This window comes from Bactrocera dorsalis, unplaced genomic scaffold, assembly GCF_023373825.1.
Source record: "Bactrocera dorsalis isolate Fly_Bdor unplaced genomic scaffold, ASM2337382v1 BdCtg012, whole genome shotgun sequence".
NCBI lineage: Eukaryota > Metazoa > Arthropoda > Insecta > Diptera > Tephritidae > Bactrocera > Bactrocera dorsalis.
The window spans coordinates 65,878-93,841 of record NW_026038063.1 but is presented as its reverse complement, the minus strand read 5'-3'; the positions used below and the strand labels follow the sequence as shown (position 1 = coordinate 93,841).

Sequence of the window (27,964 nt, the reverse complement as noted above, 5' to 3'; positions counted from 1 at the left end):
TACTGAAATTAATGCTATTAAAAACATTTTCTGAAAAAAGTTCGAAATATGTACATATATTCGAAATTGTAAATATACATACCAGCAATGTTGTCAAAACTTACCATAACATTTTTTTAGCGAATTTTATTTTTGATCAAATTTTTTGAATGCTGAATAATTTCTAAAATGAGAATTGCTTAAGAATATGGAAATCGTTAGAGTTTTAAAATATTTTGTTTTTGTACTACTGTCTGCTGCTGCGAAGAAAAAACTGTCTAACTGAAGCTGTGCGTACAACAATTTAGGGAATTGCGAGTGTTTAGAAAAAATTCAGTTCACTGCAGCGGAAAATTTGTGTTTTTCCGATATTGGTTGGGTTGAATAGAACATGTACTGGCGAATCCATGGTAGGTAGTTCCTGTGTAAATGCTTATAGTCGAAGGAACACGGACAAGATAAAACAAAAAGTCCAAGAGTAAAAACACAATGTTTTCTCTATGAGTGTTTTTTAATGTGTATAAAGTATGTACACACATATGTACATACATATGTATGTATGTTTTTACTTAGTAATGATGATCTTCAAATTTTATTTATATATAATATATATGTATATGTATGTGTAGTTTATATTGTTTATTACACTTTAAAAATTCATCTATCAACCATAAGTAACTTATATACATAACTTTATAAGGTATTAGCTATGTGGTTGTACATTGTATATAATATACATATATGTATATATGTATATGTGTACTGTCATATACAAAACCGAACACAATTTTACAAATGTTTTTGTGAGTATGTTTACATTGAGCCATTTGTTTCCAGTTGTATCTATCATAGCCTCATTATATGCTGTACTTACGAGACTAATCGTGATAATTGGCTAAGTTTATTAATTTATAAAATTTTCTAAAATTTGCTAAAATATATGAGTGTTTTTACGTTACGTTAAAACAAACTACATTTCTTTATACAGTACCATTGTTATTGCCTACTTTGTTTGTTTAAGTTTTGCTTGGAGTTCAGTGCCTGCGCACATGCAGGGACAAGTGGTCGGAACGGCTAAAAGAGCGCGTGCAGAGTTGGCAACGAAAAGGCTTCACACCGGTATGCTTCCGGTAGTGACGCGTCAACTCGTCCGATCTTGCAAATCGCCAAACACACCCCTCCCAGTCGCACACATATGGCTTCTCACCTATTGAAACCAAATGGGAGAAAAAGAAGAAAAACATAATAAAATAAATTAATATGAAAGTACTATATATTCAGGCAGCATTATTTAAATTTTTTACTTTCAAATGTTTGGTATAAAAAGGGGGGAGGGGATGGAACATTACCTGTATGGGTGCGTTTATGCGCCTTAAGATGGGAACTCTTTGTGTACACTTTATCACAACCCTCCGTGTCACACTTGTGCACTTTTCGATTTTTAGAGAGATCACTAAAGCTGATAGCGTTTATACTTCCATTTGGATCTTCACATCGTCCAAACATGCTACCACTTCCCCTCAAAACCATACTGCTGAATGCATTTTTACGACCGTCATTATTTGAAGGTGCTTGAAAGCTGGAATGCGAAAATGCTTGATTCATGCTATTAGTGGAAGTTGCTGACGACATTATCTTCCATGGCGATATCGAATTAGAATTAGCAGATGCTTGCGCCTGTTTGCTGCACGATGATGGAAAATTTGACGGAGCGGAAGGTAAGATTGTATCGTTGGAACTCCAAAGTCTTGAGCTGAACGACGATGTTCCTCGATCCGTTGAATGTTTATACGAATTTTTGAAAAGGCTTAGAAAACTAAACTTCCGATCGTAGTCTTGTATTATAGTTCGCTGAGCTGCTGCGACAGCTGGATTGCAAAATGGCGTTTCCGCTGTAGATGAGAGTGTAGACGATGTGAAGGAATGCGTAATCATGTTGCCAGTGCTTCGATGAGGTTGAGAAGATGCTTGATTAAAGCTTTGGTTGAAATTGCCGCTATTTATACTGATATTGCTGTTACTTGATAATGTGTTGGTTTTACTACTGCTAACCTCCTCTTTTATGCGCCGATATGGTAGGAAGAATGTTGATGATGCTAGCAGCGGAGGTATAGGGAATTTAGAAACCGCTGAGGAGAATGGTGATAAATACTGCCGATTGGACTGCTGCAACTGAGTTGATGTAGTGAAGGAAGATGAGGAACTCGATGTGTATGAGGTGAAGCGATCCTGGTTATGATTCGGACTGTAGCCATTACCACTTTTATTGCTTTTATTATTACCACACGCTCTATTAAGAGAATATGTACTGTAAGTGCTATCTTTTCCATCACTGTGTTTACTTCCAAACAGTTTGTAGTTTGTTGATTGAGATCCTGAAATGACAAAAAGTTTGCATTTGCATTAATTTTGCTTTTTTATCTTATTAAAGACGAGCTGACAGAGATTCAATCACGTATTTCGTGAAGTAGCAAAACAGATGATGGACGAAATCAATATTTTACGTGACTACTTGAAAACTCAAATGTGGTAATTGCATCTTTTGCCCTAAAATTCCTTATTTTTATTGCCTTTTAGAACGCGAAGAAAGGAAATTACTTCACTGACAAACGCGAACATTTTTGTCGTTTAAAAAACTAGTTGATAAATTCGCCCACCTCCCACATTACAGTTATTCTTGAAAGAAAAAACTTCTAATGTCTAAATAACTGGAATGGCTCATTACCGCAATTAACTGTGGAATAGCACTTTAATGATGACGATAGGTAAAAAGTCAGGACAAAAAATGTAGTAACGCTTAAACTTCAAGCTTTAAATAAAGGTTAGAAAATCATGATATTCTATTTAAAGAGTTAGAAACATGGCTCTAAGACCATTTCCGCTGTTATTCTTCCGTCCACTTGATAAGAAAAATATTTTACTAGTGTTACTTTCGGTTTTTTTCCCTTCAAAGTGTTGGACTTTGGGCACAAGAAACTATAGGTTGCAGTGTATATCTCAATATTACTTAATCTATGCTAAATTATCTTTGCAATATGTTGCGTTATTTATTTCCTATCCATCCCATTATATGGGAAGAATAATCTGTAATCCAGTCGGTTGATTAATCAATTTTGTTATAAAGTCCTTTTCCTGCTAAGGGTTAGTTAAGCGACGGTTTTTTGGCTTCCCCTCCTTGAGTACTGTCTATGTGCCTGTTACATATAGTAGATGATGCGTGGATGTCGCAATGTTTTGTCAATCGCATCAAGCTTTAGAGAAAATCTGCGTACTTCAGCAGCAACATCTGTAGCAGGCAAGCTGGCAAGATGATAGCGATGGAGGTAAAAATATTTGGAACTGATGGCAGTAAACGGGCGGTTAGTTGACTGGTACCATAAAAAGTGAATGTTGCCCCCGAGTAGCTCGCTGTTGTTTTGCTCGATTAAAACATGGTGAAGCTCAGTAACGACATTAACCAAATAATAAAAATAAAAACAAACAAAACAAATCGGCATGGAAGCACGAAAAAGACGTACAAATAAAAATGTGAAACACAAAAACGCGTCTTCAAGTGGCACACTCATAAAACCCATAAACTGCTCATTTGACTTGGCGTGTGAAATGGTTAGCAGCAGCAGCACAAAGTTGGCAAGTCGGCCGGTAGGCAGGGAGATTGGGGTAACAGGTAGTCGTAAGTGGAGAGTGGCAAATGGCATACGGCATCAGGCATCAAGCAAACGAGCTTCGAAGTAGTCAGGAAATGAAGCAACGCGCCACAAGTATGCATCGCACAAGTGAATGCATGCCGCTGGTGGCAAGTGTGGCAAACGCGCGAATGCCTCGACTACCTTTCAACTGTGCTCAGCAATAATTATGATGAACTGAGTGAGTGTTTGTGGATGGGACGCAGATCGGCGGCATATTGATGCACAAGTGCGACAATGATGACCAAAATCGAAAAGACCAAAGGCCGGAACGAGTGCAGCATTGCGGCAAGTGCTGTCTGTGAAACATTCTACGAATGTACATGCACACGAAAACATATGAATATTTGCAATGGGTGATTCACTGCACTGCAGATTGCCGACTGTCAAAAATGTGCGGAAAGAACATGCATAATTGCGCATGCGATGGGGATCTCGAAAACAAGATAGGAAATGTTTTGGAGTCCCAAATAGACATAACCGTTTTGCTAATATATGACCAACATATTTGAATATTATTTGGAGAAGTGATATATGGCTATGGAGGGTTAGTGTTATTTTATATTTATGCCTATGTGCATATGTATATAGTTTTATAAATTCCAGTTATTTCACTTGAAAAGTGGAAACTTTTGGTAAACTCAAAGTTCTACTATATATATTTGCTAAAAAAATTGGGTGTGGACCACCCGTTTCTAAAGAGAGTTAGTAAATATACATATACATATGTGGCGTATATATTTGTACAAACATATTGTAGTGCATAGAAGTGTTCATACTTAGGCGGTTAGCCGTGCAACGCATTACGCGCTGCATAATATCTGCACACAGCTGCTATGTGTGAACGATGCCGTCGTTGCGGAAAAGTTGAAAAAACTGTGTAATAAATTACGAAAGTAGTTGATAGGGTTTAATGTGTGTTTGCTGTGCGATTGAAAATAATTGGCAGTTCGAGCCGTTGCAACAAAATGTGAGCGCGATCGCGCAGACGCGTTAATTGTGAGCTCCGCTTCTACTAGCCAAGGCGTCTAAGCCACAGGCCTTCATGTTTTTTTATTCGATCATTGCACCTGGATCTGAATCTATATGCATATGTATGTATACATACAGGTATATATGCACATGTGTTACTACTTGACCTTTTAATGGGGTACTTTGCCAAATAAAACGAAATGTGTATCCTTCAAACCTGAATGTATAAATCTCTGTATAATTACGAATTATTAACAAATGAGCTTCGATCATATTTCGCTGTGTGAGTAGTTATGCACAAATATTGGGTAGTTGAAAAAGTCTTTTCGTATTTTGCCAATAGATGTCGTGCAGTCGTATATCTCCAGTGCCACCAATCACATGTATAAGTATAAATATAAAAAAAATAAGTTGAAGTTTTATTAGAAATACGAAAAGACTTTTTCGACTACCAAATATTTACGCACTTAACAATTACATAAGTGTGATTAGCCAGTGTTTATCTTATATATATGTAACCTATATAGTACATAAAAATGCACATTTGCGGATTAACGTATCTTCAGTACAAAGATACAAATATGGATATGTAAATGTACACATATGTATGTATGTATGTATCACAAATTTGCGATCAAATTGTTGCTCTTCACTTCGCCTGCGTGTGTCTTATCATCATTTAACGAAGCGAAATCGTTGACAAGTGTGGAACTGAGCGCGTTGGCTGATACCGAAGAAGTACATGTTAGCCTCCGTGGGAAAATGCTAAATCATGGACGCAGACATGCTCGAGGTGAAATGGTTTTCGTATTTGGGCGGACTGTCATCAATTTAAACTAGCACTAAGCTATACACCAGGTCCCATTTGTTTAACTTTACTGCTTGTATTTTCCTGGTGCATTACCTTCATACGTACATATGTCCATATGTACGGTTACGTTTGCATGAGGACGTAAGCGCCAAATATAGAAGCATATTCGCAACAGCAAAAGTTGTGGAGTTGTGGATAAAATTGCAGGTTAATGCAGAAACACCACCTGCTCCTTATAACTATGAAGTACGCGCGCGTGTGTGTGTGTGTGTGTATAAGGTGGCAACCCAGTAAACGATTTTGTTTAATATCAACCGCAGTAAGTGCTCTTTTCATTTTTTCATTTAGGAAACTAGAATTATTGTTAACCTTTTTCAAGCTACTATGATTTCGACCCACCCTAGTCTTTTCGACGAAGTTTTGTAGTGCGTTCTTTGTGGTTTCGTAGTTAGTAAGGAGATCTTTTGTGATCACATGGACCCTTATGTCTTAGAAGTGGTTTCGTAGTTAGTAAGGAGATCTTTTGTGATCACATGGACCCTTATGTCTTAGTTTTGGATATATGACATTGTGGTCTTTCATAGGAACTCAAAGGTTGAGCTTTCGGCAAGTCTTGAATTACATGTTTTCTCAAAAATCTGTAAAAAGACAACTCTAACGTGATTGCTCAATAGTCAATCACTAATAACGTTAGATTTTTCTTTTTCGTACTTTCCAAGCACTTCAGTGAACAGATGTGTGTGTAGATTTTACATTTTATTGCCAAATATTGCAAACCCTTATTTTCAGAGAGAATTGAATACAATGTATGAGAAATTGTCTCGATGTTAATACTCGTATTCATGCCAAAATTAGTTTGACGTTTCATTTGTTCGATTCCAAAGCCCAAGTTGCAAATCCCAAGTTGTTTAAAAAAGGTGTTAAGTTAAAAAAATAAATAGTGGTTAAAATTGTATGTTGCTCTTTCATATTGATTCGACTGTATCCGTATTGGCATAGGTAAATTGATCAAATATCTCTCTTAATACAGTCATTTGTTGCATTTACCGACGGTGTCGTTCGGCCAAAGCAACTAGAGTATGTAGAGTGCATAAATTTCCTATTGATGTGGCCGATTGTCAACTTACGACTAGAGTCGACATATGTATGTAGATATTACTTATGTACATGAGAACACATTTGCTTGTCACTATATGCATATATAGTATATGTTATGTACATATATGTGTGTGTAAATATTAGCTTTAATTACATATGTAAACACATGGGTAGTAGTGCAGGTCTAACACCGTGAAATCTTAATTGATTGATTTCAATTGATCGTTTTTGCGCCAATCGGTTCCGTCGTTCGCTCCAAGCCTCCGGTCGGTACCTGTCATTTACATAGAAAGTGATGAGCGAATCATTGAAGCAGCTCGCTAACAATTGTGTTTGCAACTTCTCTATTGGCTAATACAAGATCACCATTGCCACTGATCTGGCAGTTTCACATTATTTACTGGGCGTTTTAGTTTTGGCCTGTTCGTATACTACCTACTAGTGCGAGTGAATAGTACGATAGTGCGAATATTTCAAGCAACGAATAAACTTCTTGTCTAGAATTACTAAGATCTACAATGTCCGAGCGAAGTGGTTATTGCTCTATTGGCGTAAGCATTTTCCTTCCTTATTAACTTCAAAGTTTTAAATAAATATATGAGGGAAAAAGCCGAAAAAGAATGCATCCTTTATCAAAGGATTCATAGAATGCTGTCTGTAGGTGTGGTTGGTTTTGTCGTATCATATACATATGTATATATAAAGGACTGTTTTTACGAAGTCGGTCACTGATCTCCCTAGAAATTTATACTCAAGTACCACTAAATAACACCAGCATAGATATAATAAAATAAGTCAAGACACAAAGTCATTGAATTTTTCGCTCTGTGACTAAAGAACCAAAAACTGCCGTTCGAAAGACCCATGGAATGGCGCAAAGGCTGCATAAACTGTATAAAGAAGAACGAAGAAGGCATCGGATTTACCCGTGTCACGTTGCGAAACAAGGAAACGTCAACGCTACAATGCAGAATTCATCCGTCAATACACAAGAACGCATGGATGATCACGCGGTTGGGCTATGAATACCTTTATGATAATAGTCAACATAATCTAAGCTAACTTCACATAACTCGGCAGTGACATTGAGAGCATGTTAGACGGATATCCGGATATTGTAAGCTTTAAGTTTGAGCTGACCCACAAAAATAGCAACAATCACATGTCATTGCAATTCATAATTGTTCTGTAAACCTCAAACACGGGCAAACAAATACAACTTCAGTATTCGTGTGCGATGTTTTCAATATTCGTGTCCGATGTCTTGAACAAAAGTAGTTGCATATGAAAGTGCAAATATTGGCACATTAGTAAAATATATGTATATACAGCGTCTGTCAATTGGAATGGCGTAATTTTGACCGCTTTAGTAAAATTGTCTTAGTGTGTTCTGTAAGATTTGCCATTTCATAGTGTGACGATTCATTTTAATAAAATGGAAATTGTTCAAGAATATTACACAAGTTCAGGTTCTCCGAAAAAATCAAAAATTAAGGTTAATCGAAAAATGAAATTCTCAGGCCAGGCCAAAGTTATTCCTATTTTGGTGAGTCGAATCCCCGTGTGGTAATGAAAAGCCAATTGACTGTTTGGGGCGGATTTTGGTATGAAGGCATATCGGGCTTTTTTCTTTCGAAATGAGGCAGCAAATGTCTTTACCATCAATAGCGAGCCAGATATACGCGATGTTGAACGACTTTTCAACAAGACAGTGCGCCGCCTCATGTTCGAGAATTGACCCAGTCAAATGACCGTCAGCATCATGGGACTTAACGCGCCTATATATATGTAAGTATTATTTTCTTTGGGAGTATGTTGAATCAAAGCTTTAGGCCAATCAACCAAACTATAGCCGAAATTCCAGATGAAATGCTGCACCGGGTTTTCGAAAATTACCGAAAACGATGTGCAAACCGGGTGTTGGTGGGAATTTGTTCGACAATATCTTTAAATCATAAATTGCATAACTTTATTTGTATAAAAAAAAGAACAAATTTTGATCAAATTTGAGTGTTTTATTTCATTTTAACTTTACTCCGTTCTTGTTGACAGACCCTATATATATTTATATATATTTAATTTAGATTAGTATATGGTATTTGTGCACATGCTCATAAGAATGCAGAGCTCATTCGCAAGAATCAAAATTTGCCGCTAAATGTGCGATGGACTCTTGTGTGACTTTGACTGACAGATCGTGCGGCAGCTTGTCAATAGTTGCCACCTGCTGTTTAGGCAGCTTCGGATTAGTTGACTCCTTATAGATGGCATGAGAGTAGTCAAACTCTTGTTTGACCATATGGTTTCTTGAGGTCGCCCAGTGACGAGTTGAAGGGATGAAGCCGAGGTTCTTACAACAAAAACACACAATTGCACATATCGGCATATACAAGTCCATATCAACCCAACATACTGCTTGAACAAACGAACAACGTATGTATATTCATATATACATACATATGTATATATATCAAAGTCTACATGTTAGCCTCCTTGCCAACTCATGGCCACACTGAGTTGCTGTGTATTTCTTTTTATATAATGGTCTCCGACTATCAAGCTCAGTGGATCACAAAGTCAAGCAGAATCAGAAATTGATCGAAACCGATTAACTACCGCTTAAACAATGGCAGCAGCTACCACCGTCCACTACTCAACGGCCACCAGTTCTTTTTAGTGAATTCTTCTGCTTAGCATACGGAATGGCTTTTCAATGTACATATGCTGAATGCTGGCTGATTCAACAGCAACAACGACAAAAACAGTAGCGTGTTGCAATAAAAGTAAAACGCTGGCATAAAGCAACCATCATTTAGGGAATTTCGCTTTCAACGGTTCGCTTTAAACAATAGTTTTGTTTATTTAGGTCTCTGGTGTAACCGATAAACAGTAAGATAGTGATTTTTATGTTTTTAGAATCAAAAACACTGCTATACAACGAGGGAGCTAGAGCTGGAAATCGATTAATTTTTACGTATGACATTGTACAAGACATTATCCGAAGTTGCTGATCTTGTTAAGTTGAAACGAAAGCACAAAGTTGCTAAGACTAAATACTTAAAGTGCAGCAATATGTACATTTATGCATGTGTGCATTCCTATTTAGGTAAAGGTAAACACATGTGCGTCTTAATAAGAAATTATGAATTATCTCGGCGCTAATTTTGTAATGGCCACGATCACTTGAGTGCTTCAAGTTGATTGCTAGCCAAGCGCAATTTTTCAAAAAAGCAAAGAGTTGTTAAGACTGCATGAAGGAGAATACTCAAAAATATACTTTTAGTAGCAGTTGTATCATAATGAGATTCTTGTCATCTATATATTTGTGATAACTCATTTCAATTACAGCAGGATTATTTTTTTCAAAAAATTCCATAAATTACCGCCCTTCCAAAAATGCTTTTAAATATACATATACTTATATGCTCATAAGTAGTTTCAAAATCTATCGCATCTCTTTATTTCTCTCAAATCGTGTTAAAATCTTCGCCCAATACCTTTCGGTTAGTGTTTCACTTTAATTAACGAAATTGTCTTTGAACCCACGCATTCTAAATAAGTTCATATAGTGAAATATATATTTTTTGCCTACAATGTTAACATTTGAATTGAAATTAAGGTAGGAGGATGTTGTGGCCGGTAGGTATTGTGCGAATATGTGAAGCACTGAATACTTCTCTTTTATTTTTCAATAGAACTGAATTTATTTATTTGCTTATTCATGTTGTATCCACTGAATTTTGTTGGAGGTACGATAAATCTTCATAAAAATATACTTAGAATCACCATCCGTGAACCAGATTCATTCCCATGCCTGTTCATTAATATAGTATGCTATGCTCCTATGTGTAAGATCACATGTTCGCTTATGGTGTAGAATGTCCATGCCAAATAAGAAGGCTCACTAACATATACAAATGCACACGTGCACAATTGGAGCATGGAAAATCATTGCAGACGCCGAACAACATAATGTACGTACGGGTATGTACACAATATGGCCATCCCAGCGGCCAGAGTCAGTCGTTAGTCGATTTGCATACGTTTTATTACATTATTGAAAGTTTTTACTTAACCACAATTAGTAACCTCCAAACGCCAATAACAATGACTCGCGCAACCATACTTCGCTTAACCGAGCCAAACAATACCCTACCCCACTCCGAGCACTGAAAAGGAGTCATCGTTTAGTGTCTGTTGTGAAAATAGTAAAACCAAACATAGAGTCTAAATGTCGAAGCTGTGGTCTGTGCCGCGGCCGAATCGTAGCAATTAAACACATGTATGTCCGTTTGTGTAGATATTGGAAAATATATACTTCTGCACATTACGTCCCAACAAGCGTTTTGTCTGGACTTAGACTTGCGTCTATGTTAGGAACTAATGTGACATAGTCTATTATATAATACAATTTGAACTAACCCTTAATAATAGTCCCAGGAGCATCAAAACAAGGAAAATCAAATAACTTGACTCGCTTTGAAAACACGCTTTCTCTCTTTCCATTTTTACTCGTAGACAGGGCACACTTTTGTTCGGTTGGTTACTGAAAGGTGTCGAGATCTCTTCAAAGATGTTTCTCATTATTATTTTTGCGATCAATCCGATCCATGCTATCAGCTGCGGTACATGTGAGGAACACACTAATATTAAGATTTTTCATATAGAAACGTGAGTACTTATTCCCTATCCAATTTAGGCCTATAAATCATTATTAAAATACGACTTTCATATTATTGAAAGCTCTGTCAGAGCTTTCTAATATCAATAATATCCCAAAATTAATCTGTTCCACGTTCTGTATTAATTTATTTCCATGATCAGGGCAACGGTATACTTTCGGTGATTTTAGTGTTTACTTTGTACGGCTATCCGTAGTTCCACTTCATGTAAAAATTCTTCCAACAGTTCAACATACGCCACGCTATTAGACAGGTGCGTAGCCCTGGTCGAAGATTCCACCCTTATGTACATACTGTATAGTATACTTATGTACATACTAGTATGTATGTACATAGAGCCATATAATTAGCTTAATATTCGCAGAATAACTTGTGTGACAGTAACTCAAGTAGGCAGATAAACACATCTTCATACACACTTAAGCTTAATCGCGAGTTCCAACAGCCAAATCGACTATGTACGTAAATCCCTGCTAACGTCAATGCGGTTGAGCTGATCACTGTTAAACCAACGAATATTTTCTCAGGCAAGGACAGTTGAAGTTTGTTTGCTATGTGGTGCTCACGAACATTTGAATAGAAAGTGAATTTTTCATGAGCATGCCAAACTGTGAATCATGCTAATAGTGGCACGATACAGGTCACAGTAGTTTGTATGTATGTATCTACGGTTCTTCAATTTACATACATCGAAACGTGTGTGAGTATTGCTTGTTGTTTACACTGTTAAGGTATCTCGTCGAGCTCATAATGATTCTGATTGAAAATTTGGTGAGCAGTGATGCGCTGATGCGATTTTTCCCATCACATCATTGCCTACGATCGCATTGGAGCACTTCTATCGTATATACTTACATATTTCTAACACATTGGGAATGCGATCGTTTAAGATGCTTTGCATCGATATAAAGGAGGTCGAGTGTGAGTAGAAGTAGCCGATATCATGGAAATAAGCATGCACATATAATGCATGTGTACATACATACAAAATATACAAATATATCTACACATATGTATGTAACAAGGTGGGAAGTGTTGAATGTGGTGCCAAAAAACCCTACTATGACAATGTAATATACAGCAATTTCAGCGCTAGTATACATTCACTTAATTCGGTAACAAGTACAACGTTTGCACATTACCACACAACCGCGGACCTACCCATACATATACCCCCACACATGCAAGTGCGAATGTACATGCCCACACGTACCGTGTGTACCGTGCTTCTCAATGCAGCTACATGCATACATATGTGAGCTTGGGTGTATGCACTTCATACGGTACCATAAAACAACGGTTAGCGGATTGTGCTCATCTGCCAGGCTAGGAAAATGTGTGTTAGTATTTCGTAGGATGGCTTGGCATGGCACTAGGGGAATGGTAAAATCGTGGCGTAGTGGTGGCACGCTCGTCTTCAATTTTTCTTTGCCATTCGCCAACTTATTTGTTATTGCTATTGTTGTTGTTACTGCTGTTCCTATTACTTTTGCTGTGTAGTATGTGTGTACATGCAAAAGTAACGACGTTGTTTCGGTGTCTTCTGCTGGCGCGTTCGCCGCGTCTATGGCAAGCATCGCCGTCACCATCGCCGCGAGATGAGTAGTTGGCAAAAATGTTTGAATGCGATCACGAACTTGACCTTTCACATAACCTTTAAGGCAGTCATTCAGTCAAACCGCCGAAGAAGCAACAACAATCACACAGACCCAAATCACATCAAGAAGAGCAGTATTAACAACAAAAACGACAACAATTCGCCTTAAAAGAGCGTCAGCCTTAACACATCCTTTTTTTATTATTTTCTATTTACTTATTAAATTTATCTTTTACATATTTTTTTTACTACTTCGCCCGCGTTTTTCCCAACTACTGATGCTTTGATGTTAACGCTGCTGCTGCTGCAGCCGCCGCTGCCCTCATTGTTCTGTCAAAGTTCCGCGGCGGTTGCATTACCGGATGCGAATAAGCGAGCGTATAGGAGCGCTGCGCTTAGATGGTTAACAACAACTTTTGAACAGTTCGAGTGTGCAAAACGGGAATTCCGTGTTTGACCGAACACAATACTCGCACTTAGTCGCATCATTGGGAATCATATCACAAACATTTGACGAAAGGGGCAAGGACGTAATGGAAATCAAGGTGGGGACACATTGCTGTAAACATGGGCTTGGTGGCACAAAAACAATTTGAAAAAGCCACAAAAAAGAACTTCCGAAAAACGAAGAGCTTCTCACGAGCCCCAAGCTGTGCACTACTGAATATTATGACAAAGTGCTGCATCTTCGTTTGATACTGCGATTGCTGTTGGTGTGTTCGATTGTCGGTTATATTTGCTGTGCACATTTTGTGTTCAACGAATGGGAATGTAAAAATCGACTGCATGTGACTTTTTGACGTGTACTTCTTCAAACTTTTCTAAATATCGTCTAATAGCTTAGCTAAACATTATTATTTTGTATTTTTGAAAGTTCAACCTAATATACATACACATATTCATAAGCGAAATAGTAAAGCAGCATTCAGGAATATTTAAATAAGTACTTGCAAAAAGTAGAGGATGCAGTCGTTTGTAGAAGTTTACGCAAGTGCTCTGATTGCCATTCATTTGGGAGTGGCCAGAAACGATTGTTTTACCTATGGCTCAAGCAGCTCACGATTTCCGGTCTTTGAACATCCGTTTGAAGGCGAGCTAAAGTGAGAAGGCGAAACATCTCCTCCACAGGGTTGTGCGGTTGTGTGGCTCGGGACCCGACACGTAAAAAACGCAACCAATGAAAAATTTCCGACATCCTCGGCTGAGAGACCTCCCTTTTGGTGACGACCATGGTCAGCGAAGCAAATGAGTCTGGTGGGGAACGAGGACAAGACGAAATATCTTCGGTCATCAAACAAACCGACGTCACACTCGCGACTACGCTCCCACTTCACTGTTGACAGTCATAACTTCGTAGTCGTAGATAATTTAATTATCTTAGAACCAGGATCAGCGAATAACTCTTGCCAATATGTGCTACTTTGGACTGAGTAGGCAATTGAGAAGTAAAGTCCTCTCTCGACGAACAAAAAACAAACTCTATAAGTCACTCATTATTCCCGTCCTGCTATATGGTGCATAGGCATGGACGATGACAACATCTGATGAGTTGGACTTAGGAGTTTTCGAGAGAAAGGTTCTGCGAAAGATTTATGGTGCTTCGCGCGTTGGCCAAGGCGAATATCGCATTCGATACGATGAGCTGTATGAGATATACGACGACATTGACATAGTTCAGTGAATCAAGAGACAGCGGCTGCGCTGGCTAGGTCAAGTTGTGTGAATGGACGAAAACACTCCAGCTCTGAAAGTATTCGACGCAGTACCCGCCGGGGGAAGCAGAGGAAGAGGAAGACTTCCACTCCGTTGGAAAGATCAGGTGGAGAAGGATTTGGCTTCGTTTGGAATTTCCAATTGGCGCTATGTTGCGAAAAGAAGAAACGACTGGCGCGCTGTTGTTAACTCGGCTATAACCGTTCAAGCGGTTTCTATGCCAGTAAAGAAGAAGAAGATTTGAAATTTAATTTGTGATATTTGCAATATATTTGGTCATACGCTTATCTGCGCATATGTATGCTTGTGGCACTGTAAGCATGATGATCTTTAACATGTGTCTTTATGAATTTGTAGTCACTCGAAAGAGCAGTTTCTGTTGAGTTAAGAAAAAATTAAACACGGCATTGATAAAGGAATATCGTCCATAGCGCTTAAATATAAAGTATAATATAATATTCTTTTAAAAATATAATATTTGCAATAAATTTCTTACTAGAAGAGGCATGGGCCAATTCATGTGGGATATAAGTTTAATTGAATTAAATATTTTACAATTTGTTTGATCATTTGTTTAACTCAATCTATGTGCTGTATATTGAATTATATTTGTCAAGTAGTACAAGTCAAGCGCTTTTACTGGGGGACCTGTCAAAGCCTGCAATTAATGAAATCGTGTGGCGACACCAATGACACCGACTACGGCTGCTACACATCTAATTGACAGTTGGAAGCTACGTGCCTTTACCTTGCGGACTCCTTGGCGTCCAATCAAATGGAATATTTCACCGTTAGCTGTACATTGTAATAGTAAGGGCACTGCAGGATAAGTGGAGCGACTCGCATTGTGGGTTTCTAACAAAACTATACTGTATCACAATGTTGTTAATATTATCGATTTAAAAACGTATATTTTGCTTTTGCAAACCACCAGTTTTATTTTTCAACCTCAAATTAAAGAAACTATTTTTGTTGGGCGAAAAACAGTTTAGTTTATTTTAACGTTTTAACACTATTTACTACATTTCACCATATCGACCTAAGCCTTAATGAATTTAAATGCTGCTGGGTGTAAATGCCTCCAATTTCAGTCATTATAATTAGGCAAATGGGCTCTAAATTGTTCGAAGAGCGTACGTAAAGTCGTTCTGATACACACACACATACATACATATAATACTATATGTGGGTATTTACCCAAATCTTTACATATACATACTATGTAAGTGTGTACAGACTGTTGAAGGTTTCAAGATTTTTCCATAGTTTCTAAATTATATATGTACAAGTAAATACAGTATTGTGAAAAATCTAACTAACAGCGAAGTTTTTAAATCTTAATTGAAGGAAAGAAAGCCGATTTCATTTACGCAAATCGCAAACATATTATTTTTTTTATCTCGAAACCATAATTTGGAGTTACACGTTCTATTTAAGCTAATTGCATATTTACTGCGACTTCAAAAACACTTCCGAGTAAGCAATAATGGAGATGCAATAACATAATCTCTGCAATCTACTTTAATTAATCCGATCTCCATAAGTGGAAAACTAATGAATTACCGGGTGAGCAGCCATAACTTTCTGATAACTCCATCTAATATATATATCTCTTTCTCTAGTTCAACTGAGATTATTACACAAATCTGCTTGGCCCAATGCCAGTAAGGTAGATATTTGAAATCACTAATGACTTATGCCACATGACTGCTATTTTAATTCACCATACTGTACATGCTTATGTGTGTAGATATATAATAGGTGTAAAAAATGCTCCTCTTGACAAAATTAATGATGCCTTAACTTAGCCGCGTTAATTATTTAATATCTTTTTAACATTCATGGATTTGGGAATGAAAGTATATACCAAAAGTGTCGGGCGTCTTAGTGGTCATCACAGTTAGACGTGGATGTGCTACAAAAAAGTAATTGCTGCTTTACGGTATCTTGGCATATTTTAAACGCTTGCGGATCTGTATGGCCATTGGCAGCAGTTTGGTAATTATTAATGACTATCGCGGAAGACAATTATTGCGTTATCGGAGATGATGCCATTATAACCAATAAAAAAAAAACAAAAAAAGAAAAAGGTAGCTACGTAGCAACAACCACAAACATATGTATGTTTTTAAGAGCTCGCTTATTCTGGTACTTCTTGCACTGGTATTTGATACCATAGTTAGAAAAAGCTGATTTGAAAAACTTTGAAAATTTCTCGAAGACAAATAAAACCCTGAGTTTGCTTCGGATATGTGCTTATCTAGAACTAACAATGTGTGATGTGAAGCTTTTATTACCGAAGCAAGTCAAAATTGGGTACACGAACTGTCTATTTCAAATACGTCTATCATGGCATTTAAAGGACTTAGCAAAAATATTCGACCATGTTAGCTTCTATGATTATGATTTAATAAATAGATACATTTATTTCAACTCGTTCTCCTGTTTGTTTTATTTCTTACCTTGTAGGGAACGTAAGCTAAGGTCAACTGGTTCCATTTGAACGGGAGGTCCCTCTGCCTGTAATGATATCGAAATTTATCTTAAACGAATTATAAAAATGACACCAATTGTTTATAAATTATATGTATATAATGTAGAGTGTAAATAACTGAAAGAAAAATATCAAGGTGATAGATCTTCAACGCATAATCATCAAATGAATATAGGTATGTATGTAAAGATTTTTCCGAGTTTTTTAGTCGCACTCCCAATTGTCCCAATTGTCCGCATTTCCCATTTTAATCAAGTAACAAGGCTTTCAGCTGGCTTCCATGCCCACATACTCGTGATATGTTACGCAGTTAATTCCGCGCGTTTGAATTCACTGCCTTTGTCTTTAATTTTTGTGGTGCTCAAACACAAAAGTGCCAGTGGGAAATGAAAACAAAATGCAACGAACATCTTTGAAGTTGTAACGAAAATTATTAAAATGTCAACTGTGTGTACTTGAGTAGGCGATCCTAACAGCATGTGGTTGGAGCTAGCGTGATCTCTGCATCCCCATACATACATACATATGTACATGTATGTATATTTCTGGGTATAATAGTTACGACGACTGTGTGTGACACGACTGTGCAGGGACAAACATTTTGCAAATCTTATACGAGTATTTAAATGTACGAACTTCGATGTTGGAAGAATCAATTTGACCAACACTGTGCGCGATTCCAAGTGAGCAATCCATTCCGAAAGCCGAAGGAAACCGAAGTCCATTAGAGGGATCGAGCCATGCGCGTGCTGATAACGGAATTTGACGAATTCATTTAGTGTTCCTTCTGATCTTTATTTGCATATTTTCCATATAAAATTCAAAGACATTCTTACCTAAGCGCTGGTTGTGCAGAAAGCGCTTTCGTAAATGCTAAGCAGAACCGATGACGAAATTAACTAGCAAGTAACTATAAGCGAAGCAGGTTTGCGGTCTCTTTCAATAGACGATGGCCAAAGCGCGATTGGCGTTTAATATATTTTATTATTTCGCATGATTGTTGTGTGTTGACAAATAAACCCGGGTGATTTATAGTAGTAATTGCTCTGAGTTACTGGATTGCATACGAGGGAAAGTACCCCGCACATGAACCGGAACGGCAGATTGCTTCTGTATGGTATGGAAGTGTATGTGTATGAGTGCGTGTTTGCGAAGACATACAGAACAGTAAGCACATCAATGTCGGCAAGAGGAATTTCTGAAAGAAGGCGATTACGCACTCTCGCTTAAAGAGTTTACCACATCGCGAGCAACTAGCATACATTGTTTTCTAATTTGCCATAAATTATCGCTTTTAAACGAACAATTTAATTCAATTTGTCGTTATTAATCGGCAAAATAATTTCAGCATTGTTAAGAAAAATTTTTGAGCTACCAGCGGAGCAGACTTACGAACGGACTCACACCTTTGAGTCCTACGACGTCTGCAGAAACTACCGGAAGTGGCTAAATTGTTCACCGATCACATATCATAGTTGTAGACTGGGTGCAAAGAACACACCTGGTCGTGAATACTGACATACATGTTATTTTAGGCACGCTGAAATCTTAGGTTTCGTGTGGTAAAGCAATGCGTAGAGTTTAGATTGGCTGTGTCAATTAAGCTTTCTGGGAATAACGGTAATGCGGTAATTAGGAAATTCCCCGATTCTAACTGATACATTATAACGTTTTTGACAAACGGTAGGAGCAAAGTAGAGGTGCCAGGCCTCGGCAATTGCCACAAAATAAGCTGTCTGCGCATTAAAGATAAAAGTGTGAACAAAAATATACTCACCTCCTTCGCTGGCAGAGGGTCAGGTCCCAGGCCGTTCTGGAAAAAAAGTGAGGCATTAGCTTTCAAACTCTTCGATATGGTAAAAGCATAAGTTAAATACGAATGCAATGTATGTAAGGTTTATATATGAGTAGGTGAAAGCCGGATGTTGGCTAAATTCTTCTTTTCATTGGAAGTCAAATCGCTAAATTGTAATTATATTAAATATATGACGAGAGTTAACCAACCATTTATCGGGTTTACGCTTGACTATGCGAGCGAAGAGGAAATGAACGGCGTGGTAGGATAAAACTGCTGTTAAGCGTTATGCTTGAGCACTCCCTCTGAAGGAGCCTCACATCATTAGTCTAAACAGTAGCGCTTGGACCATTGCAAATCGCAACCAAAATCATATCAATAAACTTGAAGTATGCTCATTCATACACATATGAATACATATAAACATTTCTATGGAAATAGCTGCGTACAATGTTTCATAAGGTGTTACATACATACATACATCGCAAACAGACGTTGAATAAGATGCATGTAACTCTTACTAATCTGAATATAGAATAACAGTGTGTATTTAGTACAAATATTCATACATAAAAGAAAAATGTTTAAAAATTCATAAAAACATTGCTGCCGTTAAATAACTATCTATGTACTTATTAACCAATTAGAAGGCAGGTGGCGGCAGGGAACCCTTGATTTTTGCAAAAAAAATTGAAATTTTGTAGTCCTGACTATGGTGTGATTCAGACCATTTAGAAAAGCGCTTTTGTCTCTTGGGGCAACCACTGTGTCTCAAGTTTTCACACAAAGTCGGACGGATTGATTTTGGGTAGTATGAACCAGGGTTAGATGCGTGAATGGACCGAATTTGCAAACCCTATGAAAAAGTAAATCATTCGGTCCACAATGAAGTATGGGAAGAGGTGGTGATCTAATGCGTGGCGATTGAGCGTGTTCTCATAACTATGAACACTGTTCTTCTTCGTAAGCTTTTGCGGATGCGCATTTGTTGGTATTTTTATTATTTCCATGTGTATAGTTATGCTTGCATGCTACCGAAGAGTTAAGTGCCAATGTGGCATCGCTCGGTAAAATTTTCCTGTTCCTCACAACTAATCGTTGCAAATTGCTTCTTTGTGATTTAAGACTTTTACCAATAAAATTTTAATGACAACATTTAGCCAAGTTAAGCAAATGTAGAAGGCTCGTTTGGTATATCTGCTACCACATTTGCATTTAAACTGCGGTGCAGCGCGCTTCGAACGCGGATTTGCTGCTACTGTGCAACATTAGGCGCAGCAGTAACTATAAAATCCATTTTCATGGATGTTTTAAGAGGAGAAGTGGTAATGAAAGAGGCAAAAGAACAACGTGCACATACACGTTTAATTTAATTTAATTCTAAAGCGTTTCGAATGGTGGAAATCGAATTTTTCGACAGAGTATGAAATTAAGGATTAGTCAAGGGTGAGCATGCACACACATCTGCGAGCTTATATGTACATATGCCTGGGTATAAATGCTGTAGACTTCAGAGGATTGTATCCTTATTCCCTATTCCAACAGGCGTATTGGACCTGCCCTGGAATTGTGGTTTGAGTTTAAACGTGCGCGTACGGAAATTTCCGAAACAGATCGTTCTCTTGGACCTGTATAGGGATTTGAAACTTAACGGATCAAATTAGTAAGTTTTGTGTGCCTGAGTAATAAGTAGCAATATTCTGAGAAAACATTATTTATTTACATATTAATTGCCCAATAAATAAAATAATTGGAAATACTCTAATAAACAAAATAAGGTATCAATTGAGTGAATAAAGTAAGAAAACATAGTATGAGTGTGTAAGTGTGTGTTGCCAGTTACCAGTGGTCAGAACTGTCCATACAATGCACTGAGCAAGACAATGCTGATGTTTATGTCAGTAGTGTTCACTGAACGGTCGTACAAAAGCGATTTTCAGATGTCTAGTATGACATTTGTTAAATAAAAAGATCATGCTGATTGTATATTCCATCTGTCAACAGTGGCCAGCGGCCAGCGGCTGTCTTCAGTGGGAATCTCTATAATAATTGGTGTAGTTAATCTGTGCAAAGTGCCAGCAGCTGTCAGTGCAACATAAGGCGCTGCCACTTTAAGTTCAAATCGGTGTTGATCCAAATGCCAATTGAATCGCTGCGAATTAAATGGAATCACACGGAGTGATAAGCTTTTTAAGCTATAGTCGACCGCTGTGAGATTTATGGGAACGATTTTCAGCCGCAAGTGGCATTCCAATGGGCACTATTAACGTACCATGTGCTAAAAATCGAGCAGCCTCTTAGCAGCGGTGTCAAGCATAGACAAACGGACGACCATGCGATCAAGCAACTAAGCAACCAGCAAGCTAACAAACTAACATGCCGGTTAAACTTCCAAATAGTCTTTCAAATTGGCTGCCAGTTATGTTTGTATGTATGTATGTATGTCTATGCGAGAGGGTCTGTCTTAACAGCGCAACAGCTCAAGTGCTCAACAGCACAGCTGCTGCACTTGATATTCAACGCTAAGCCAAATAAAGCGAAAGAGGGCAACACATCTTGTGGTGCATGCGACGCATAAGCACACATGCAACTTAAGCTACATTACCCCACATGTGCGGCAACGAACACGGTGTCAAAGTGTTAACGTCCAACGTAGTAAACAATGACACTCCATCGATCACAAATCAAGAACCAGCTAACATCAACGGCAGGAATAACCTTACGAGTCAAACGACTGCGAATACGACGCACACTCGCATGCACCTATGTACAATACTTGTATATACCCAACCATATCTATCTCTCTTGCTGTATGTTGGTTTGCGCGAACAGAGTGTTGCTAAACTTTTTTTTGTTTATGAGAAGTTGTTAGTGGGGCGCATAATTGAAATTAGCGAGTTGCCTAAAACGAGTGTAATGAGCAGAAGGATTTGAAAATGTCCAAGTAGTATGTCTTTAATGTGAGCCCTAGCCAATGCGGAGCATTTAGTTTTTGAAAAATGAAAATATTCGTCCTAATATTGGTTACCTCCCAGAGAGCAATATAACATCTTCTCCGATACATTCTCCTCTCATATGGCTTGGTCCTTACGATGTTCTAATATACACACTAAGGAAGAAGACCTAAAGGAATCAGCAATGGTTTGCAACATAATTGTTCTAAATGATAGGAGCACTTAAGGTTAGACATTAGAAATGCGATATGGATGGATTACAAAACGTTGTCAACTTGTTGTATATGTGCAACATAACCTATTAATGGCTTAATAGTTGATGTATTGGCAAAAATAAGGAGCAAACTAGTCATGAGGCAAGTATGGTGGTTCAATTTCATCCTACATATGGTGCTCAAAGCTTCTGTTAGATTAGAACTACTTAACGATTTTAAAATTAAAAGTATCAGTTTCGAAATTGCCCAGGACCTTACTGCCGAGTAGCAGATGTAATTAAAACTTACGTATTGCCCATAATGACACTCGAAACAAACTTCCGCGACCGTCTAATGCTCAAACTACTGTGATAATGTCTAAAAAATGATCTTTAATATAAGATATTGGGCAGAATACACTTGTCAGTGGTATGTGTCTATAAATATATGTACCTACGTATTTGAATACTAAAGAATAGACAGCTTCTAACGCAGAGGTGGTACTTCGCTCTGATAACAAAGTCGACGTTACTTGGAATGATATGCAAGTTTGATGCGTTGGCTACTTGTGGGCTTTAGGGTTTTTTGTTCTCTTTGTTGGCTACGGCTACCCACAAACACCAAGAATCATTTGTACGCTTAAATAATTGTTATAATTTCTTATTTTATTTTGTATTTTCACCTCATTATATTTCGAGTAGTGTACACTTGATGGACTTCTTGACATAAGTGCCATGTTAAGCAATGGAATGGAGCTCTGATAAAAAGATCGACAGGAGGACAGGCGTTTGCTTGTGAACAGAAACAGTGGCACTCGAGCTATCGTGATTCCATGCGGTTCGGTTGGTAGATACTTCTTTGTACTCCCGTATGCAGAAGCGTATAGAAGAAGTGCACAGTAAGTGTGGATGTTTGCATAAAGATAGGCGTGTGGACAAGAAAAGACAACGCATGAGTGTGGGCTTCATTATATCTTACATATGTAATTCATTTATAATTTATGTCTTGACTTTTACTCGCCATTAGAGTGAAACCAAATTTTATTAATTATTTTTCAACTTTTTTCTTGGCCAAAAATCTCATGGCCTAATGTTTTCTATATAAAAACTTATGTATGTATGTAAGTAAGAGAGCGTTCCACTGATTATCACCGACCAAAAGCGCCACTATCGTATGAGAACTATATATGTATACAGTGACTCTTGTTTGCCGACGGCCAAGAAGTACTTAGAATGCTAACGTGACAATAATGCACGATCTCGTATTAGCAGACGGCAGTTTCTATATAAAATGTGGGACGTAGGAAGCTGTCGGCGCGACAACATGTCCATTTTGGAGACCAATTCACAGCAGTGTTTGACGTTGCTTAAGTGCAATCTGTAGTTTCATAGCCGTCGACGAAATATGGATCTAGTTGGTGCACACCATAGACTTAGACTGCTACGAAAAAGCCGAAAACTGTCCCATCGACAGGAAATTTATTGGCAGTAGTTTTTTGAAATCACAACTTGTGATCTACAGAACTCCCTACCTTCATTTGTAAGCAGTTATGTTACTCTGTCATTAAGACGTTACTTTAGAAAATGCACCGTACTGCCATGTAGTTGTTGCAACGATTATCCAGACCCTGTTTGGGTTAAAGCAATAATTTAGCTGTCATTGGCTTCACTTAACGGTAGGTCAAGGTCCAATTGAGCTGTTTCGACCGATTAAGACCTTAGGGGGATGGAGTACTAGTGCGTAGGTTTCATTGGGCAGTCAAAGACACGATTAGTGTCTTGCGAAGAGTCGTTTTTCGCAGTACATAGCTTTCATATGTCAGGGTCTAGTCGTTTAACCTGCTACAATATTCAGAACAAAGTTGCGCCAGGCTAATGTTTCATACGACAATTAGAGCTCTTGTTCTGCATTAGGAGGTATTTGGATTCCAAGTACGCCATTCAGTGGGAATAAGTCAATTAAGGTGATAGCTTCACTGTGAATGGCGTTCAGTGCCTCTCGGAGGTTGGTTGCGTCCAAAACCTGGTCGGTATATGGTTCTAGTTCGTTGATGGAGGCGACTCCGCATCAAGTAGGTAACGGCTGGTTGTGGCGAAAACATCCGAGTAGAAACTATGTGGAGAAAAGTTTGTTATGCTCCTTTGCAGGGAGCGTGGGGGCCTCACCAAGTGGGTGATAACCACCCGGCTGACTGCCTTGTGAGTTGCCAGCAATGTCTCTTTTTCCTTGTCGCAAGTGCAGCCGACTAGTAACTTGAAGATCTTGTTGCGGCTCTTTATTTGTGTAACAATAGCGGTTGTGTGCGGAGAGAAGGCGTGATGATTACCGAATGTTATACCAAAAATTTTAGGGTCCGTTATTGTCGGGATTTTAACATAGCTATGTGGCAATTGATAGTAGTCAAGAGGAGCCGTAGAGCGTCTATACACACATAGAGGTGGACGCTTTTGAAAGGGTGCTTTGTCACAACTTTTAGTGTGTTTACCGTTGAAGTTGTATTAATAGTTGAGAGGTTTTGCTTTATAATATTTCAATATGTAAGAATGATTTGTTGCAAGGAAGGAGGATACGTACCATGAAAACCATTAAATAGTAAAACAGCTTACAAAACAAATAACCGTCATGCGTCGCTATTGCCGCAGCTACTTGCCCGATGTTGACGCCAATGTTGCAAATGTTTTCGAGTGCTTTGGATTAGTGCGAGCGTGTGTGCGTTTGCGTTTCAGCGCGTGCAGGTGCGTGCGTATGTGCAAGCCTCTATATCGACCCATGCTATACCGCACACACATACATACACATCTAGTCACATACGCAGACAGAGCGCCGCGCAGAAATGCAATGACACCTGTTGATGATTGTTGCTATTTTTTTTTGTTATGTTATGTTGGTATTGCTGTTATTGTTTAGCCAGTAGTGCTTTGTCTTAACCACAATTATTACTAGCAAATGTCTGCAATAAGGAATTCAAGCAAAACTGGCACAATTGATGCAGTGGCGCACGCTTGATGCATTGTGCAAATGCTCGCGGCTTGTGCAAGACGGCGGGATGCGCAAGCCTCACAGGGGAGCAGGCGTTGCTTACGGTGCGTGACGCGACGTGCTGCGAGCAATAATCAAGCGGCCGGTGTCGTCTCTAAGGCTCATAAACGAAAAATTTACGATGCAGAAAGAGTTGAAAGAGTTTGCACCACTCGAACGCGGACGGCGCGATTCGAACGCGTTCGTTGAACAAGAAATCCGCAAATGAATATATGAAATTGACGTATTTTATAACGTTTCATTTAGGTACACTCATGTACAAGTGCTGGCTACTCGTTTGCTGTGTGGCTATACAAACATATACAATATTACACAGTCACGTACATATGTATCCGATCATTTAAATCACACTTCTGCATATTACTCGTATTGTTTTTCGTAACGTCATATTTTTAATCACTGAAATTGCATATCCGTCATTAACTACAAGTATTTATGGAAGCGCTCGACTGCTGTTTAGAACATAGCCGATCATACTATGCTTGCGAGTATGCACATAACTATGTATATACATATGCGAATTAAAAAAAAATAAAGGCAAGTAGAGTGGAGGAGTCCGTCGCAATGCGTTGATAGAAGAATGGTAGCACCTACCTACCGCGATGACGATTTAAGTGCTCAACTAGCGGTGTAGTTGATTGAAACGCAGTTGAAATAGCTTATGGCGGGTTGTCACGGCTCGGTGGCTAACACTTACTCGTATTAAGTATTGCAGGTTGGGTGCGCTGATGTGTTTTTATCATTTTTCGGAATTTCAATTGTGAGCAATTGGCTTTGATTGGCACCACCCATGACTGTGCAACGGCATACCATGTCTATATGATGCCACACCAGATCAAGTGTCTACGCCTTTAGAAATTTCGGATGCAACTAAGCGGTGCGCACATTAGGGAGGCACATAGCATTAAGTATCTCTACAGCTTGATTCGTAATACTTGTATACGAGCCTCATTAAATCTGTATGAATCTATGTGAAAATTATGTTAGGACTTATGAAGCGTCTTTCGAAAACGATAATTTAAAGAATTTTAATTGTTCATTAATTTTGACGTAAACACTTTAACACAACCATCTTAGAGCTGCTTTTAACATTTAAAACAGATTTATTTAATATATATGTCTCTAGGGTCAAGCACTGGTCGATTAAATCGATTAAATCGCTTTATATCGATCTTGGACATTTGTGGCAACATTAACCCAACAAAATATTTGTAGAGATCGGTTTGCATCCCAAACTTATTCTCAGCTGAAAATGTCACTTTTTGAGCCGAATTCTTGACATTTGCGGGACCCCGTCCACGCTTTACTGAGGCTGGCATATACATACATAATACTATTACTCTACTACTACCATCTATATTATCTATTAGGTATTAAAAAAATATAGAATTTTTGTAAAGCAACTTGTGTTAGTTTACAAAAAAATGGATCATAAACCATTTCGTGTGTTAATTAAGCATTGCTTTTTGCGGGAATAAGGGAAAACACTTTTGGACCGTTTTTATAGAATAAAGCGCTAAATATCCAAAAAAACGGCGGAAGCAAAGTTGTAGACCTAATAAAAAAATGAACCTTGGCACAGGACCCTTTAGGATGTATGCTAATTATTTTTCACACTATTTGTGCTGATTTTAAGATTTTTAAAACTGCTTATGTAATCTTTGACATTTCAAATGCCTCAGCGATCGTACAGAGTATTTACATATGATACTCTAGTGGAATTGAAATTTGCCATGTTGCCCCACCCTTGAAATAGAGGCTCTGAATTCTTCATTCAATACAGGCGCGCCAAAATGTGTGAAAACACCCATACATGTGTACAAACATGGGTACATAGATGGCAACGTGGGTGTACGCGCGGGTTATCCAATGCTAGCGACGGCAATTTCGATGACATACAAAATGTTTTTATCATTATGAATTTACTGAACACATAAGTATGTGCCATGGAATATATGGTTCACACAATTTCTACGATTTGGGCAAAATTTTGATATAATTTCAAATAGGAAGAGAAAAGAGATTTCCGACTTTTTTATTGCCGTTAAACACATAAAAGACACATTGCCGTATTTAAGGAAAGTCGGGCACCGCTATTTGTTTCGACGTTCGAGTAGATCGTATACACTTTAGTGAATCTTATACAAAATACTTAAGCCCATAGTCCAGTAAATTTCGGTGCATCCATTCTATGGTTGTTTTCTCAAAAATTTCTAAAAAGTTTACCGCTAGCTAGTATTCGCTTACTTTCAATGGCCATTCAGAGATGACCCAAAATTTAAATTGAAATGCAAATCGCAGTTTACTTCCTATTAAGCCAGAAAATTTTGATAAACTTTATAGAATTTTCGAAAAGACATGCACAAGGATTCTTGATTACCCAAAGAAGACGGATATATGTACCTATACATATGTACGAGTATGTACAAATACGCACAAGCATAGGCGAACAGTTAGCTTGAAATATGCGGAAATATGCCAAACACTCTCATTATGACACAATTTTTGTTTGAAACCACAATTAGATGAACACAAGTCAATTGATCATAACTCTATACAGTGCGCGGTGCGATTCTTGCACGTGTTAACAGCCGGTATGAGATTAGTAAATGCTTTTTGCGCCACAAACGAATCACGGTTTAGCGCGACGAAAGTTGTAAACAACACACTTCAATTAGCCGGCGTCGATCACAACATGCTTCTGCCGTATTTGTTGATTTAAGCGCGCGAACGTCACACCGACTTGCAGAAAAATATCGAACTGGACGCCTCGAATGCGCTTACATCGCAGCCGGGGCCATGAATTGGAAACGGCAACGGCAACGCCAGCGATCGCAGCTGGATGAAGAGCCAGCCACAGCAATAGCCAAGTTCCCCACACCCTCATGGCGCAGCAAGAAAGGTAAATACGAAAATTTACATCAAACTCACCACACTACCTGTCGGCATG

The 27,964-nt window shown here is 38.2% G+C and overlaps 1 protein-coding gene across 2 annotated transcripts; it reads right to left on the bottom strand.

Moving 5' to 3' along the window:
* Positions 1-41: 41 nt before the first annotated feature.
* LOC105228117 (dendritic arbor reduction protein 1) lies at positions 42-27,763 on the bottom strand. Of its 2 annotated transcripts, none has more exons than XM_029551057.2 (6): positions 27,395-27,763; positions 24,550-25,413; positions 18,810-18,845; positions 17,001-17,058; positions 1,329-2,354; positions 42-1,186 (listed from the first exon to the last, which is right to left on the bottom strand). In XM_029551057.2, exons 2-6 carry the CDS (start codon positions 24,559-24,561, stop codon positions 1,014-1,016), a joined length of 1,305 nt encoding a protein of 434 aa, XP_029406917.2. In that variant the 5' UTR covers positions 24,562-25,413; positions 27,395-27,763; the 3' UTR covers positions 42-1,013. The 2 variants fall into 2 exon arrangements, with proteins under 2 accessions (XP_029406917.2, XP_029406918.2); XM_029551058.2 differs by having other exon boundaries at positions 27,418-27,763.
* Positions 27,764-27,964: the final 201 nt, after the last annotated feature.

Coding starts and splice junctions, on each gene's coding strand:
- LOC105228117 (XM_029551057.2), bottom strand. Junction 17,059..18,809: donor ACCCTCTGCCAGCGAAGGAG/GTGAGTATATTT, acceptor ATATCATTACAG/GCAGAGGGACCTCCCGTTCA. Junction 1,187..1,328: donor GCATAAACGCACCCATACAG/GTAATGTTCCAT, acceptor TGGTTTCAATAG/GTGAGAAGCCATATGTGTGC.